Genomic DNA, 16,770 nt, shown 5'->3' with positions numbered 1-16,770 from the left:
ACCTCTCTACCAATTAATGCTGACACCCTCTACGGCTGGAACTTGAATTTTTGCTATAATTCAGCCAACCTTATAGGCTTTGGTTTGATTTTGAGCTCTGTGGCCTCTGGAGAGAAGATTCTCTTCCAGGGCTCACTTTGAAACTTTAGACTGTTTATACACATCTGGAAATGGTCAGTTTTCTCACTGCACTCACCGTTGTCCTTCACCATACTCTGAGATGCTAGAAGTTGGTTAATTTTATCATGGAGCTCATTCTTTCCCTTTGTCATTTTGTTCATGGGTTCTAGGAGCAACCAACTAGAGTCATCATTTTCCTTGTTTTCCCACACTTGTTAAAAGTTTTTTTTTTATTTTCTTAGATATACATTTTTTTATTTCATTTTTTTTGAATGCTGAATGCCATTTATTGAAGGAGGGAGAAGGTCTTAAATACAGGCTTACAGCACAATGGGAGAACCCCAGAGGGCAGAAGTTTGCTACTGATGTTTTGTAATCTTGCATCTAAGCTGTTAACGCCCAATATGCAGGATACAGTTTTACATACAGTTTTATATACAGAATCATGAAATCTGTTGCCTCTCATAACTGACGAGTCAGTATAATCAAATAAATTTGTCTCTCTAAGTTTGTATCCATTCTTAATGTATCTCTATTTCACACTATGGACTTTTAGTACTCTGAGTTTCTAGGGGAGATTTCAGTAACTAAAGAGATGTCAATAACTAGGTGTTGGCAAATTGGAAAGCTTATTCCAGATACCTAAGAAAATTTATCTTTATACTTCAGTTGCTCTAGAACCACTTCTGGTGGCAAAATCTGTATTAGTCAGCATTCTCTAAAGGAACAGAACTTATAGAATAAATCTATGGAAAAAAATCCCTCACTGGCATAGCCAGCCACTTAAGTTTTAGTTAATTCCAGATGTAGTCAAGTTGACAACCAACAATAGCCATCACATAGACTATTATAATCATGACATCCTACTCCTTCATTCTGTGCCCAAAGAAACCAAGACCCAAATTATTTAGGTGACTTTCTCCAAGATACACAGAGTTTTAACCCTGAACATTCCGGCACACTATAGCTGGTACTCAGGGCTCTTCTCAGTGCCATCTGAAGTAGACTCTCCTGTCTTGTTTTCTAGTGTTTTCTCTTTCTCCTCCTCCTCCTCCTCCTCCTCCTCCTCCTCCTCCTCCTCCTCCTCCTCCTCCTCCTCTCTCTTCCTCCCCCCTCTCTGTCTCTCTCTCTTTCTGTCTCTCTCTCTGTCTCTCTCTCTCTCTGTCTCTCTCTCTCTCTCTGTGTGTGTGTGTGTGTGTGTGTGTGTGTGTGTGTGCGTGCTTTCTGGACCCAAAACCTTGCACACACTAGGTAAGATCTCTGCCACTGAGCACCAGCTTTTTCGCCTTCTATCATCTTGACCACCATTCCTGAAGAAGCCCCACCCCCAGAAGATAGTCACTCAGACATAACAAATCTTTGGTCTTTGTACCAATCATATATTCACAAAAGTAAAACTAATCACATACAAATGAAAGGTTTCAAAGTCATTAAAATTGGTCTGTAGGCAGTTTGCTCATAGGAACCCATTAGGTCATTTTGGTTTTCCTTATGATTGTTTAAAAGAATATAGAACATTGAATACATTATTTTTTTCACTAAATAAATTATTAAATATTCATTTCTGTGCAATACGTTTTCCTACTAAAGTTCAGTTTCCTATTTATTTTTGTCTTGTGGTTTCCTATAAAGTTGTGGGATAAGTGGCAATATTTTAACTATGGGAAGAATTTCCCTAATTTCTGCCATAATCATAAAGCAATCTTTTCTTCATTCATTCTTTAGTTTTAAGATGATGGTTTAAAAGGAATGTATTTCAGCTTCAAAGATCTTATTCAAAATCAGAAAAATATGAACTAAAATTTGCCCTTATAAAAACCAGAACATAGAGACTTTGGAACACTCAGCCCTAAATGGCATGTCTCCATCAAATTCTTCCCCTCAAAGCTCAGGGAACCCCAAGGAAGAGAAGGTGGGAGGACAATAAAAACCATAGGGGATGGAGGACACCAGGAGAACAAGTCCTTCTAAATCAACATGAGCAAAGCTCATATGAACTCACAGAAACTGAATCAGCATGCACAGGACCTGCACAGGTCTGCACTGGGTCCTCTTGGGCACCAATGTTACGAAGCATGCATAAGTGGGGAACCCCCAGCTGGTCAGGGCAGGGTATCTTATGCACAAGGGAAAACATGCCAGCATGCTGGCAGATGCAGCAGCGGGTTGGTGGGTGACCCATGCCATGTGGGCATGGTGGCAGGTGGACATCTACAACCCAGATGCTACATCTGCATGGAAATAGATGAAGAGAAGATAGGAAAGAGGGAGAGGAGAGAAACAGGGGGGGTCAAGGGATGCATACTTTGTGGGAGTGGAGAGAGAGAGAGAGGGGAAGAGAGGAAGGGGAGGTGTTTTTCAGGATGCAGGGTGGCCCCAAGGGCCAGGATTTCAAGGGGCAAGTCAAAATATTAACATTGACTTCCAGTTTAGTGTTTTTATAGGACTCCTGAGTTCTAAGTGAGTCTGATTCTTATGCCTTCTCTTGGGCTCTTTTCCTTCTGTTGATTGGTCTTGTCCAACTCTGACATGACAGTTGGCTTCATCTTACTATATTTTATTTTGCTATATTTTATTATTACCTCTTAGAAGCTTATTTTTAAATGAGAGACAGAAAGAGAGAGGATTCAGATAGGTGGGGAGGTGGTAGAGGAGCTGGGAGGAGTATAGGAAGAAGAAACCGTAATTTGGTTATAATATGTGAGAAAAAAAATCTATTTTCAATAAAAGGGAAAATGGATTTCCTTAAAAAAATAAAATTAAACCAGAACATTATTCTATGGTTTATACTCCATCTCACAGTGGTGGTCACCTAGAAGGGTGACGACACTGAAGACATTCTATTTTACAGTCATGTGGAGTGTGAGGGCATGTCAGAGGTAATACGGCATCAAATGATGGAAGAAAAAAATCAAACTCTTAGCCCGTTTCAGTGAAAGGAAGCCAACGGCCAATGGTGCTCACCTGAGACGGGAGTCCTTGAAGGTGTCCAGGTAGGCGGGGTAACTCCACTCCACTTTGCTTCCTTTACATCGGAGCTCTACCGTTTGTCCAGCCATCAGACTCATCGTAGCAGCAGGCTTCTGGAAGCGACCGTTGTCCATCGCCTGCATCATGATGGACTGGCTCTTTGGTGTGGAGTCAGCTGAGTCCCTGTCCTTTACTTTTGGAACCTTGGGTTTGGCCTTTTTGTTGGTAGGTTTGATTCTGTTTTCTCCTTGTTCCTTTGCACGCTTGTTCTTAGGAGGGTGTTGACCAGCAACTGCAAAGGTGTGAGAGGGAGGCAGTGAATGGCATTCCAGAGCATGAGAAACCCACAGCAGATGACTTCCATGCCTAACCTTGCTTTATGCCCACATCCTTTTCATCTGTAATCATAAGCCATAAAGTAATCATTTATTCTTCATCCATTCTTTAGTTTTAAGACAATTAAAAAAAAACATATTTCAGTTTCAAGGGTATTATTCAAAATCAGCAAAATATAAACTAAAATTTGCCCTTATAAAACCAGAACATTTTTCTTTTGTTCATACCCCACCTCACAATGGGGTCACCTAGAAGGCCTGCATTGAAGACATTCAGAATCTGTTTTAGGTCTCAGCCATCACTTTGCCTGGTGCTCAGTCCCAGGTGACTCCTTAAATGCAAGGATATGTAATCAATCTCTACGGACAAGGGACATGAATGGCATTAGAAATGCACTCAGATGATTTAAAGTATCTTTCAAAATGGAAATGGAGGGTGGGGTCTGCATTTGATGGGGATGTAGAAGAGAATGTTTATAGGGCTAGGGACATAGCACAGTTGGAACAGTGTTTGTCTAATATGCAGCAGAGCCATGGTTCAGTCCCCAGCACTGTGTAAGACAGGGCATTATGGTACATGTCTGCATCCCAAATGCTCATGTTGTTTTTTACCCTTTTTTGGGGGGCCCGCCACCCACCTCCCAAATAAATCACATATGGAGGCTTATACTTAATTATGAATGCCCGGCCTTAGCCTGGTTTAGTTTCTAGCCAGTTTTTCTTAACTTTAAATTAACCCGTCTATCTTTTGCCTCTGGGCTTTTCCTTTTCTATTCTTTCATACCTTTATTTTTTACTCCATGGCTTGCTGTGTAGCTGGGTGGCTGGCCCCCAGAGTCCTCCTTCTCTGGCTCCTAGATCTTAGATCCCGCCTCCCAGATTTCTCCGTCTATCTATTCTCTCTGTCTGCCAGCCCCGCCTATCCTTTCTCCTGCCTTGCCATTGGCCGTTCAGCTCTTTATTAGACCATCAGGTGTTTTACATAGGCACAGTAACACAGCTTCACAGAGTTAAACAAATGCAACATAAACAAAAGTAACACACCTTAAAATAATATTCTACTACACACTCAGGATGTAGAGGCAGGAGAATCAGAAATTCAAAGTTCTCTTTAACTATACAGTGAATTCAAGGTCAACTTGGGCTACATGTAACCCTGTCTTGAAAAAAGGCACATGAAACATAAGCCAGCTTAAAGCTTTATGTGTAAGTTATTGAAACTCAATTGTAGGACTGACTGGGAAGATGCCTTGGTTGGTAGAATGCCTGCAAGGGAACCATGAGGACTTGAGTTCAATCCCTAGAAACCACGTAAAGGCTGGTGTGTAATCCTAGCGCTGAAGTTGAGAAAGGGGATGAGGAGGGGCCCGGAGACAGGTGGATTCCTGGAGCTCACTGGCCATCCAGTCTAGCCACTAGGTTCAATGGAGGTTCTGTGAGGGACTGTCTTAAAAATTAAGGAGGAAGGTAATAGGGTAAGGAACACAATATTGAACTCTGGTTTCTACATAACCACCACCACCACCACCACCACAAACAACAACAAAAATCAACAAAAAAAAACCCTCCCAACTATAGCAATAGCTTAGAGTTTAACTAATGAAATATTTTTGGAGACTGTTTTCACCAACATTGCTGGGAATTGCCATCAAACAGTGAGGACACAAAGTTGCCCTGCCTTAAATTGGCATTTTGTCTTCTCTGCAAGGCATCCATCATGGCCTACACTTAGGGAAAGTTGCTCCTGCTCTCTGGACCTTCTAGAGACCACTGGGCTCCAGAAATCTCAACCAAGTCCTTTCCAGCTGTGCTGTTGTGTTCACCCTGAAAAGGTAAAAAGGTGGCCGTGCAGCTTGGACAAACTATCTGTATGCATGGTAGATGAAAGTAATAAAAGATGCTCTGAAAGGTTTGAATACATTATACAAAAATACTCAATTGACCCTTAGCAAAATACTGAACCAGAACTCAGGTTCTCTACCCTATTGCAGCGTGTTCATTTCATTGCACGGAGATTAACCTCTTGTATGTATTTTAAATAAGTGACTACGAACCCCGGCCAGTAGGGGGACTTGCAAGACATTTGTATCAAATGGGGAAAGAGGATATCAGGAGAAAATCATTGTCAAAGCTCGACCCCGTGTGTTTCCCTGCTGCTCCTTGAATCTTGTGACAGGAGCGATTTAGCTTCTACTCTCAGCTCAGCCTTGCCCAGACCCTGGAACCAATTTGCTGTGAGCTCTCAGCTCAGAGTCCACACCCAGCCCTGCCAAACTCCTTGCAATCTGTACTCATTCACTCCCTATGCCCAGCATTCTCCTCTGTGGTGGCCTCAGAGCCAGCCATGATTAGATTCCTAGACCTGACTCACCCTGCATCTCCTCTCATTTTCCTTCTTGCTTCTACTCCATTCCACCAGGCACATGTCCTGCTGACCTGAATCTTTCCAAGGGGTAGAGCTGTGTCCTTGAGCTTCATGCTCCAAGGCAGAGTCCCCAACACTGTTGTTTGCCCAGCCCTGCCAACCCTGCACACTTGCTCTATTCACCCCTGATTCTAATGATGGGCTAGACACAGCAGCTCTCATGTGCAGGCCCCTTCTCACGGTTCATCCTAGCTATCTGTTCAGCTTGATGTCAATAGGGTTTAGAGTCAGCTAGGAGACACATCTCTTGGTGTGTCTGTGAGAGTGTTTCCATAAAGGTTTAACTGAGGATGAAGGTCCTTCCCCTTGGGCTCAGGTTGCAGACTGACTGAAAAGAGAAAGAGATCAAGTGGAGCATAGCATCCATTTCTCCATGCTTGACTACAGGCTTACGGCCAACTGCTTCATACCCCTGCCATAGTGCCTTCCTGTCATGATGAACTGTATCATTTTAAACCATGACTGCAAACAAACCCTTCCTTCCTTACGTTTATTTTTGTACTTTTGGAGCTTTGGTACTTAGTCATAGTAATATGAAGCATGAGTAACACATTCCCTAACCTCCTATAAGGAGAAGAACTGTAGCCATCAAAACCATATCAGATGGGCAGAAATCCACTAATTCAACACCACCATGTGTGAGGGATAAGCCTCGGCTTTGCATTATGTCAGAAGTCATGTTCCCCTCCCCCAAAGATAGCAAATAAAAGTTTACTATACTGATGTCCAAGTATTCTGTGCCCCAAAGGCATTTTGCTTACACTATGCTTACGAGACTGGCTGACCTCTGTGTGGAAAATAATTCCATCTTCTTGACCAAATAGACCCCAGTTGCTCTGTTATTGGTCTAGCGGCTTGATTATGAAAATGACCCATTGTTTAACGGTACACAGTTAGAGAAAGCCAAGAGGCTGCAGGTGTAGCTCAGTGATAGAACACATGCTTAGTGTGAACGAGGCTCTCATTTCAATTCCCAGCAACTTCTTTATCAAAAAGCCACTTTAGTAGCCTCACAGGTACCCAGAATTCTAGGACTGAATGACACCTACGTCCTATGTCTGACATACTAAAAGACTATGACTTCTCATATCCACCTGCACTGTGGTTGATCTCTAGGCTTCCAACAGAACCCACCCTACTGGCAACAACCCGCATGTCCCTTTTGAGCTGCCTCCAACCACCCTACTCAGTACTTAGACTTCCTAGGTCCTCTTCCAGGGTCTAACCCAGTGAGTCTCCCTGACACCCCCATCCATGCCTTCTCCTGAAACCCATCAGTCCCACAACCAGTGAACCAGCCCAATCTGGCCTCCCCTACCTGCACTGAGAAGAAGCTCTAAGCTTTGGCCAGGATCATACCTCTCTACCCCCCAACCTACAGGACCTGCCATGCCATGGGCACCCTTTCCATCCTGCTAGATTTACCCCTACACTCCAGACTTGGAACAGAATGCATACCCTAGTCTCCCATCCATCTGACTTCATTGCCTCCAAGCCAGTTTCAGTTTTTAGACCCAGCCCGCTCACACATCCAAACTGATCTGTCCAGAACAGACTCAGAACAAAAGAAGTTCACATGCCCCCTGATCTCACCACAAAAGTACCAAAAGTATGAAGGATCAAACCAGAATCTCCTCTTCAAAATGTACCAGGCCCACAGAAATGTTCGCCAAACCCAGATGAGCTGCAGGACCCAGATTGTAAAAGAATAGCCATAAACTTAAAATAATTCAAGGAGTTTATAACGAAGACACCATGAAACAGCTTAACGAAACAAAGGAGAAAATGCTTGAGTAGAATAAATGCTTCAGGGATGCCCAAGAAAACACAAGCGTAAAGTGGATGGAAATGACAGAGACGATCCAGGGCTTGAAAACAGAATTCAACAAGGAGAGAGAAACATCCAAAGGAATCAAGCTGAAGTGAGGGTGGAATTGCAAACCCAGTAACTGAGCTGTCACTTGAAAGAAAGGCCTTTCAAGTGGATCAAGCAGAAGTTAGAATTTCTGGTTCTGAAGATAGAGGACCTAGACTAAATAAGCAAGGAATATGGAAAATTAAAAAAAGAAAAAACTCACAGGGAAAGGAACATGCAGAAAACGTGGGACACCATAAAAAAGTCAAGTTATAAATATAGATGAGGGTAAAGAATCCTAAGTCAATGGTATAGACTAGATCATCAACAATATCACCAAAAACTCCCCCAAACTTAAGAAAGACACACTCACCCAAGTGCAAGAAACATACAGAGTATGAAATAGACAAGACCAGAAAAGAAAATCCCCATGGCATACCATAGTTAAAACACTAAGTATCGCCTGGTGGTGGTGATGCATGTCTCCAATCCTTTAATCTCAGCACTCAGAAGGCAGAGACAGGTAAACCTCTGAGTTGGAGGCCAGCTTGATCTATAGAGTGAGTTCCAGGACAGCCAGGGTTACACAGAGAAAACCTGTTTTGGGAATAAAACAAAACAAACAAAACAAAAACCAAAATCAAACAACAAACCCACTAAGTATACATAACAAAGAGAGTGTATTGAAAGCTACCAGAGCAAAAATGCAAATCACATTTAAAGAAAAACCCGTCAGAATAATAGCAGATTTCTCAATGGAAACTTTCAAAGCCAAAAGAGCCCAGAACAATGCATTCTATGTCTTAAAAGGTTATGACTACCAACCTAGACTAATATTGTAGCTGTTTTTTAATCTTTTGGCTCTTTGAGGGCCCTTTGCTCTTGGAGGGCCCACCACCCAGCTCCCAAATCAATCACACACAGAGGCTTATTTTTGATTATAAATGCCTGGCCTTAGTTCGGCTTGTTTCTATCCAGTTTTTCTTTCTTTTTTTTTCTTTTCTTTTGTTTTTTTCAGACAAGGTTTCTCTGTGTAGCTTTGTGCCTTTCCTGGAACTCACTCTGTAGCCCAGGCTGGCCTCGAACTCACAGAGATCTACCTGGTTCTGCCTCCCGAGTGCTGGGATTAAAGGCATGCGCCACCACAGCCCAGCTTCTATCCAGCTTTTCTTAAATTATCCCATCCATCTTTTGCCTCTGGCACCTCACCTTTCTCTTAATTCTATATATCTTACTTTCATTCTTGTTCCATGGCACACTGTGTCTGTGTGGCTGGCCCTAGTGTCTTCTCTCTCCTTGTTCTCTTGCTCTTTCTTCTTTTCCCACATTTCTCCTCTTTTTATCTCTCTGCCAGCCCCACCTATCCTCTCTCCTGCCTCGCTATTGGCCATTCAGCTCTTTATTAGATCATCAGGTGTTTTAGATAGGTACAGTAACACAGCTTCACCGAGTTAAATAAATGTAACATAAAAGAATGCAACACATTTTTGCATCATTAAAACAAATGTTCCATAGCATAAACAAATGTAACACATCTTAAATTAATATTCCACCACAAAACTTTGCACAGCATAAATGGCCTAAAAAATTATACCCAACAACAGAACCGAAATACAAGAAGCATTATTTTGGCTTGTTTCTATCCAGTTTTTTTTTCTTTTTCTTTGTTCTTTTTCTTTTTCTTTTTCTTTTCTTTTTTTTTTTTTTTTTTTTTGAGACAAGGTTCCTCTGTGTACCTTTGTATAGCAGGTTGAAAAGAGGAATAAGCATAGCAGAGAGACTCTGGAAAGAAATACAAAGACATAGTTATCAAAACACAAAATACCACTGGGAACATAAACAACAACACCCAGATTCAATGACATGAGGACAATTAATGCAAACATTTCAATAATATCTTTAAATATCATTGGCCTCAATTCCCCAGTTAAAAGACACCAGTTGGCCGGGCAGTGGTGGCGCAGGCCTTTAATCCCAGCACTCGGGAGGCAGAGCCAGGAGGATCTCTGTGAGTTCGAGGCCAGCCTGGGCTACCAAGTGAGTTCCAGGAGAGGCACAAAGCTACACAGAGAAACCCTGTCTCGAAAAACAAAAAAAAAAAACAAAAAAAAACAAAAAAAAAAAAAAAAAAAGACACCAGTTGACTGAATGGATCAAGAAATAAAATCCATTTATCTGTTGCCTCCAAGAAAAGCATCTTATTTTTAAAGATAGACACCACTTTAGAGTAAAAGGTTGGACAAAAGCACCCCAATCAAATGGGACCAGGACGAAATCAGGCATTGGTATTCTAATACCTGACGAAATAGGCTTCAAGCCAAAACTACTCAAAAGAGATAAATAAGGGCACTTTATTCTAATCAAGGAAACAGTTAACCAAGAAAACATTAATATCCAAAAAATATATGAACCAAATTCAGAGGTTTCCAATTTCATAAAAAATTAACTACCAGATTTAAAAATCACAGATTAATATCAATCCATTAGCAGTAGCTGATTTCAATACCCCACCTTCTCCAATAGACAAGTCATTTGGACAAAAATAAATAAAGAGAAACATCAGACTTAATTGACATCATACATCAAATGAACTTAACAGATGTCTACAGAATGTTTTACCTAGCACCACACATTCTACTCAGCAGCACATGGAAGGTTTCCTAAAATAGACCACATCCTGGGGTACAAAACATATCCTTACAAATTAAAAAAGATTGAAATCATGCTTTGTATCCATCCTATCTTATCACAATGCAATAAAACTTAAAATTGACAGTGAACAAATCTGTAATAAATACACATGCTCTTGGAGACTAAATAACTCATTACTGAATGCCGAATGGGTAAAAAAAAAAAATTACAAAAGAAATAAAAAAATTCCCAGAACTAAATGAAAATGAGAACGTAATACAATAAAACCTCTGGAACACAGTGAAATCAGTGTTATGAGAGAAATTTATAGCTCTAAGTGCCTACATTTAAAAAATCAGAAAAAGCAAAAATAAATAGCTTAATGATGCAATTCAAAAAGTTGGAAAAACAAGAATGAATCAAAATCCAAGCCCAATGGATGGCAAGAAATAATGAAATTCAGAGCATAAATCAATGCAGTAGGAAAAACAACAACAAAAAAAACAATACAAAGAATTGAGAAATTTAGGAGCTGGTTCTTGGAGACAGTAAACCAAATTGACAGATGCTTGGCCCAACTAACCAAAAGAAAGAAAGGGAGGACCCATATTAACAAAACGAACAGGGAAATATTTCAACAGACACCAAAGAAATTCTGAATATTATACAGGAATATTTTAAAAACCTAACTGTGTTAAGCTGAAAAACTTACGAGAAATGGAGGAATTTCTAGATTCAGCCAAATCACCAAAATTAAACCAAGAAGTCTTAAAAAAATGTAATGAAAAGCCTACCAGGTAAAAAATCCAGGGCCAATGGGTTCACAGCAGAATTCTACCAGGCTTTCAAAGAAGATCTACAGCCAATCCTCCTTTATTTAAAAATAAAAATGAAACGAAAGGAGCACTCTCAAACTCCTACAAAGCCAGCATCATTTTAATAGTCAAACCAGGTAAATACAAAAGAAAAGAAAACCACAGGCCAACATCTCTGATAAACATAGACTCAAAAATATTCAATAAATTACTTACAAACAGAATACAGATATCCATCAAAAAAGATTATCCACCTTGACCAAGTAGGCTTTGTCCCTGAAATCCAGGTATGGGTCAACATACATAAGTCAATTAAAAAAAAATCACTTGATCATGACAGTAGATGCAGAAAAAGCTTTTGACAAAATCCAATATGGTTTCATGATAAAAATCCTAGAACATAGGGTGAGAGGGAAGATACTTCAACACATTAAAAGTGAAACACGAGAAACTCTAAATGGAGAAAAGCTTGCACCATGGCCTCTGCATCAGCTCCTGTCTCCAGGATCCTGCCCTGCTTGAGTTCCTGTCCCAACTTTCCTTCAAGAATGGAATATGGAAGTGCAAGCCAAATAAACCCTTTCCTCTCCAACTGGCTTTTTGGTCATGGTGTTTCATCAGCAGCAATAGAAACCCTAACTAAGACACAGATTCAATGCAATCTCAACCAAAACTTCCATCTCAGTCTTCCCAGAAAAAGATATCTTAAACTACATATGGAACCACAAAAGACCTCAGATAGCCAGAACAATCCTGAGCAATAGAGCAATGCTGGAGGGTTTACAATTACAGATCTTAAAATATAATACAAAGTCATAATAATAAAAACAATATGGTACTGGCACAAAAACAGACATATAGACCAATAAGACAAATCAAATACCCCAACATGAGTAGACATAACCTTAGCTACTTAATGTTTGACGAAGATGCGAAAAATATATACTCAAAACAAGAAAGCAGCTTCTTTGACATATGGTGTTGGGAAAACCGGATGTATACATTGAACGCATATCAATCATCTTGCACAAAAATGAACTCCAAATGGATCTAACACAAACATGGAATCTGACACACTGAACCTGCTAGAAGAAAAGATGGACAATTCTCTACATGGTATAGGTGTAGGAAAGGACTTTCTGGGGAAAAAAAGAGGCCATGCATTTGAGAGGAATCAAGAAGAGATAAATGGGAGGTTTGGGGGTGAGGGAAGGGAAGGTAGAAATGCTGTCATGGCTAGAAGAGGGGACTGTATCCCCTGAAACTGAAGGTATAAAGGCTGTTAGCCACCATGTGGACACTGTGAAGGGAGCCCAGGTCCTCTGCAAGAACAGCAAGTTCCCTTAACTGCTGAGCCATCTTTCAAGCCCGCATCTTATTGATTTTTGTGGTAATTGAGTTAACATACTTTAAGTGCTGAGAACAGTGTCAGAATCCCCATTAACTGTCCACTAAGTGCTCTTAATTGTGTGTTGCATGTACTCTATATGAACTACTGGTAGGCAACGCAGTTTTTCTTCCTTCCTTCCTTCCTTCCTTCCTTCCTTCCTTCCTTCCTTCCTTCCTTCCTTCATTATTTATTTATTCTTCTCTCATACAATATATCCTGACCACAGTTTCCCTTCCCTCTACTCCTCCCAGTCTCCCCGCACCCCCAACAACCTCTTCTTTCCCCCAGATCCACTCCTCCTCCATTTCTCTTTAGAAAAGAGCAGGCTTCCCAGGGATAGCAACTGAACATGGCATAACACATTACAAGAAGAGTAGGCACAAACCCTTATATCAAGGCTGGATGAGGCAACATAGTAGGAAGAAAGGGGTCTCAAGAACAAGCAAAAGAGTCAGAGATACCCTGACTCCCACTGTTAGGAATCCCACAAGAACAGCAAGCTACACAACCATAACATATATGCTGAGGACCTGATGTAGACTCATGCAGGCTGTGATTGCCACTTCAGTCTCTGTGAGACTGAAATGCCCTAAAGCGGTCTATTTTTTTTTATTAATTCCCAGATGCCATGTACCTCACCGCGGGTCATCAGGAAGACAGGGAAACATCTAGATCCTATGCCTACAAGTCCATAGCTTTCTCTGGTCCACAAGCACAGTTGATAATTTCTTAAAAACATTTATTCTCTTTGCCTTGTCCCTGGGCATTGCCGTCTTGGTGTCTTCTAGTCCCTAACAACTCTTGAGTCTCCTCTTCCTTTTCTTCTTCTCAGGCCTGATCTGAGCCCCAGGGCTTAGCCAGGCATATTCTGAAGCTCTAGCCACATTTGTGGGCTTAGCCAGGCACGTTCTGAAGCTCTAGTCACATTTGTGTGTTGAAAGCTGCCCTACTCCTGCCCTGCCCTTGCCTCAAAATTCCTGCTCCGAATATTCCGTTTATTACTCAGCCCTGTCACTTGGAAGACTAGCAGGCATCTTAAATTTAATGGTTCCAAACTGAACTCTGGATGCCACTCAGACCTGCTCCTTCCCCAGAATCCCCTTTATCCGTAAGCGGGGACTTTCTCTACCTGGTGACTCAAGACAAGTACCCCAGTCTTGCTTTGTCCTTTTCTTTCTCACTGAGGCCACATTTATTCCAGCAGCAAATTCTTTTTGTTTCATCTTCATAGTAGACTCTGAAGACAGTCTCTTTCCCTCCATCGCCTGCCACCACTCCTGACCAACCTGCTTTCACCTCGTCTATTAATGTCTCCCTAAGTAGGGGCTTGGCTTCCACTCTGGCACCTTCAACTTTTCAAATGTAGATGAGACCATGGGCTCTTCTCTACTCAGAACCGCTCATTGACCTCCATCTAACTTGAAGAAAGCATTGTCCTCCTATGCTCTACAAGGCGTTGCCTTCTTCTATGTGACATTTTAGGGGGCTTCAGCCACCCTAGGTACTGGGAAAAGCTCTTGGCTGGCCTTAGCTCTTGTTTGTGACACCTGTCGGTGTTGCCTCTTTATCTCAGGCAGGCTTCTAGCTCTTTATCCATCAAACACCCTTAATCCTCTCTCATATCCCACCCTGAGATATTTGTTGGACTGTGTCCCTCAAGGAGATACATGAAAGTCCTATCCTAGGGACCTGTACATAACCATCTTTACAGATGTAATCTGTCGAGATGAGGACAGGTGTCCTCGGAAGAGCCCCATAGAGAGAGGAAAATGCCATCTGAGAGGCACACAGAAGACAGACAGATATGTGATAGCAAAAGCAGAGACTGGAGTCATGGCCACTTAAGCCGAGTGTCTTAGGGTTGTTATTGCTATGATGAAACACTATGATCAAAAGCAGCTTGGGGAGGAAGGGTCTTTTGGAGGCATTTTCTCAATTAAAGTTCCCTCCTCTCAGATGGCAGTAGCTTGTGTCAAGTTGACATAAAAACTAGCCAGGACAATTGACCCCTTGTCAAGTGGACACACTGATACAACACTATTTAACAATAAATAACCTTTCCATTTTTGTTCATCCTCAAGATCTCATATTAATAAATATCACATTATAAAACATATTATAAACTTAAAGTCCCACAGCCTCTACAAAGTTCAGTCTTTCTTCCCTCTCTCTTTAAATATAAATCTCTGTAAAACTCCAAAATCTCTTGAAAAGTTCACAGTCTCTCAACAGCAGGCTCCTGTAAAATCAAAAATAAGTTAATTGCTTTCTTACTTCAAGAGGAAAGAACCAGGGCAGAGTCACAATCCGAACAAAGCCAAATAAATAAATCAGTGTTCCATGTCTGGGATTCATTCACAATCTCCTAGGCTCCTCCAAAGGACTTTCCACAGGACATAGTCTCCTAGGCTCAGGCTCACATTCCATGGCTGCTGTTGTCCTTGGTGGTCCTCCCATGATACTTACGTCTTCAAAGTTTTGGAGTCTCCTGCTACAACTGGGCTGCACCTTCACCAGTAGTCTCTCCTGAGCTCTCTTCATGGACTCCAGCCTTGCCTCTCAGTGCCAAGCCTCAGCTACTCTCCACGACTTCACGCCTTCAAAATTAGTACCACCTGGGTGACTCCTACACTAACAAGTTCAGCTGCCAGCGTCAAGTACAACCTTGGCTGCCTCTGGAACACAATGATGGATACCAAGGATGTTGGTATCTTCTTAATCATCACTAATGTCTTAGCTTCAGCTGACCAGAATCAATTGTGCAAATAAAGAAATAGTTTTACCTCAGAGATGCTGGTCACTTATAATCACAGCTGATTCTTCAGTCCCAGCTGACCAGAACCACAGATTCTTAATTTAAAACAGCAAATGGCCCCAACAGAGTCTTTAAACTTCTCTTTGAACTTTGTAAGCCAGGCCTCCATCATCTACACTGCTCTCAGCATTATTGTCCAAGATCCAACAGACCAGCTCACCGAGCTCTCAAAACTCAATGAAGGGCTTCTGTAGCCCAAAATTCTAAAGTCTTTCCACTCCCCTCCCTGCCAAAAAAGCCCCAGACACAACATGGTCATGTCTGTCACAGCAATACCCTACAATCCTGCCACCTATTGCTGTGATAAAACACCATGACCAAAATCACTTGGGGAGGAGAGGGTTTATTTCACTTACACTTCCAGGTAACAGTGAGTGGTGGACAGGGCAGGAACTCAAGCAGGGCAGGAACCTGGAGACAAAAGCTGTCGCAAAGGTTATGGAGGACCGCTGCTTCCTGGCTTGTTCAGCCTGCTTTCTGATAGAATCCAGGACCAATAGACCAGCAGTGGCCACACCTACAATGAGCTAAGCCCTCCCACACCAATCAGTAATTAAGACAATGCCCTCAAATGGTTCTTATGGAGGCATTTCCTCAATTGAGGTTCCTTTCTCTTAGATGACACTAGCTTGTGTCAAATTGACATAAAAACTTGCCAGGACACCAAGGAATGCCAAGGATTGTGGGATATTTCCAAAAACTAGCAACAGAGGCAGCAAGATCCTAACATCTTGATTTTAGATTTTTACCTCCAGAACTGTAAGAGAATAGATATCCATTATTTTAAGCCACCTTATCCCTAGTGTAGGTTAAGTATCTCTAATCTGGAAAAAAAAAGCTTTCAAATCCAAAACATGGTGAATGTCAGTACATGATCCCATAAGTAGGAAATGCTGCACCCGACCTCATGTGACATTTCACAGTCAGAATGTGGGTGAACAAAAATATGGTCTAAAGTCACCTTCAGATTATCTATGGATAGGAGACACACAAAACTTAAGCGAGCTTCATCCTTAGACTCCCCCCCCCGCCCCCCGTCCCACATCCAAGAAATTTGATTATGCTTATGCAAACATTTCAAAATTCTGAAGAAAAAAAATGCTGGCCTGAAATATTTCTGCTCCCAAGAATTTTTTGGAGAGATTGTCAGCGTGTCCTTTGCCACAGCAGCTCTAGGAAGCCAACATGTTAATGAGATCCGTGACGTCAGTTCCTGAAATTATGTCTTCACCTGTCATTTGCTGTCTGTTCCCTCCCTTTGATCATGAAGACCAGGAAGAAAGGACCTTACAGCCTTGCTCACGGAATACCCTACTTCTGGACTTTGCTCACTCCTCTAATAGCAATCTCTCTCTCTTTCTCTCTCTCTCTCTCTCTCTCTCTCTCTGTGTGTCTGTCTGTCTGTCTGTCTCTG

General features: G+C 41.7%; 1 protein-coding gene across 1 annotated transcript in view; it reads right to left on the bottom strand.

Moving 5' to 3' along the window:
• The window catches only part of Pdgfrl (platelet derived growth factor receptor like), a 60,558-nt gene that overhangs the window by 40,055 nt on the left and 3,733 nt on the right, over positions 1-16,770 (bottom strand). Inside the window, exon 2 of the mRNA XM_059245027.1 lies at positions 3,085-3,382. Within this exon, the coding sequence (XP_059101010.1) occupies positions 3,085-3,382 (298 nt within the window). The remainder of the gene's footprint in view (positions 1-3,084; positions 3,383-16,770) is intronic.

The sequence above is a fragment of the Peromyscus eremicus genome, chromosome 17 (genome assembly GCF_949786415.1).
Source record: "Peromyscus eremicus chromosome 17, PerEre_H2_v1, whole genome shotgun sequence".
In the NCBI taxonomy this organism is placed as follows: domain Eukaryota; kingdom Metazoa; phylum Chordata; class Mammalia; order Rodentia; family Cricetidae; genus Peromyscus; species Peromyscus eremicus.
The sequence above is the reverse complement of the archived record's forward strand: the minus strand, read 5'-3'. Positions and strand labels throughout refer to the sequence as shown.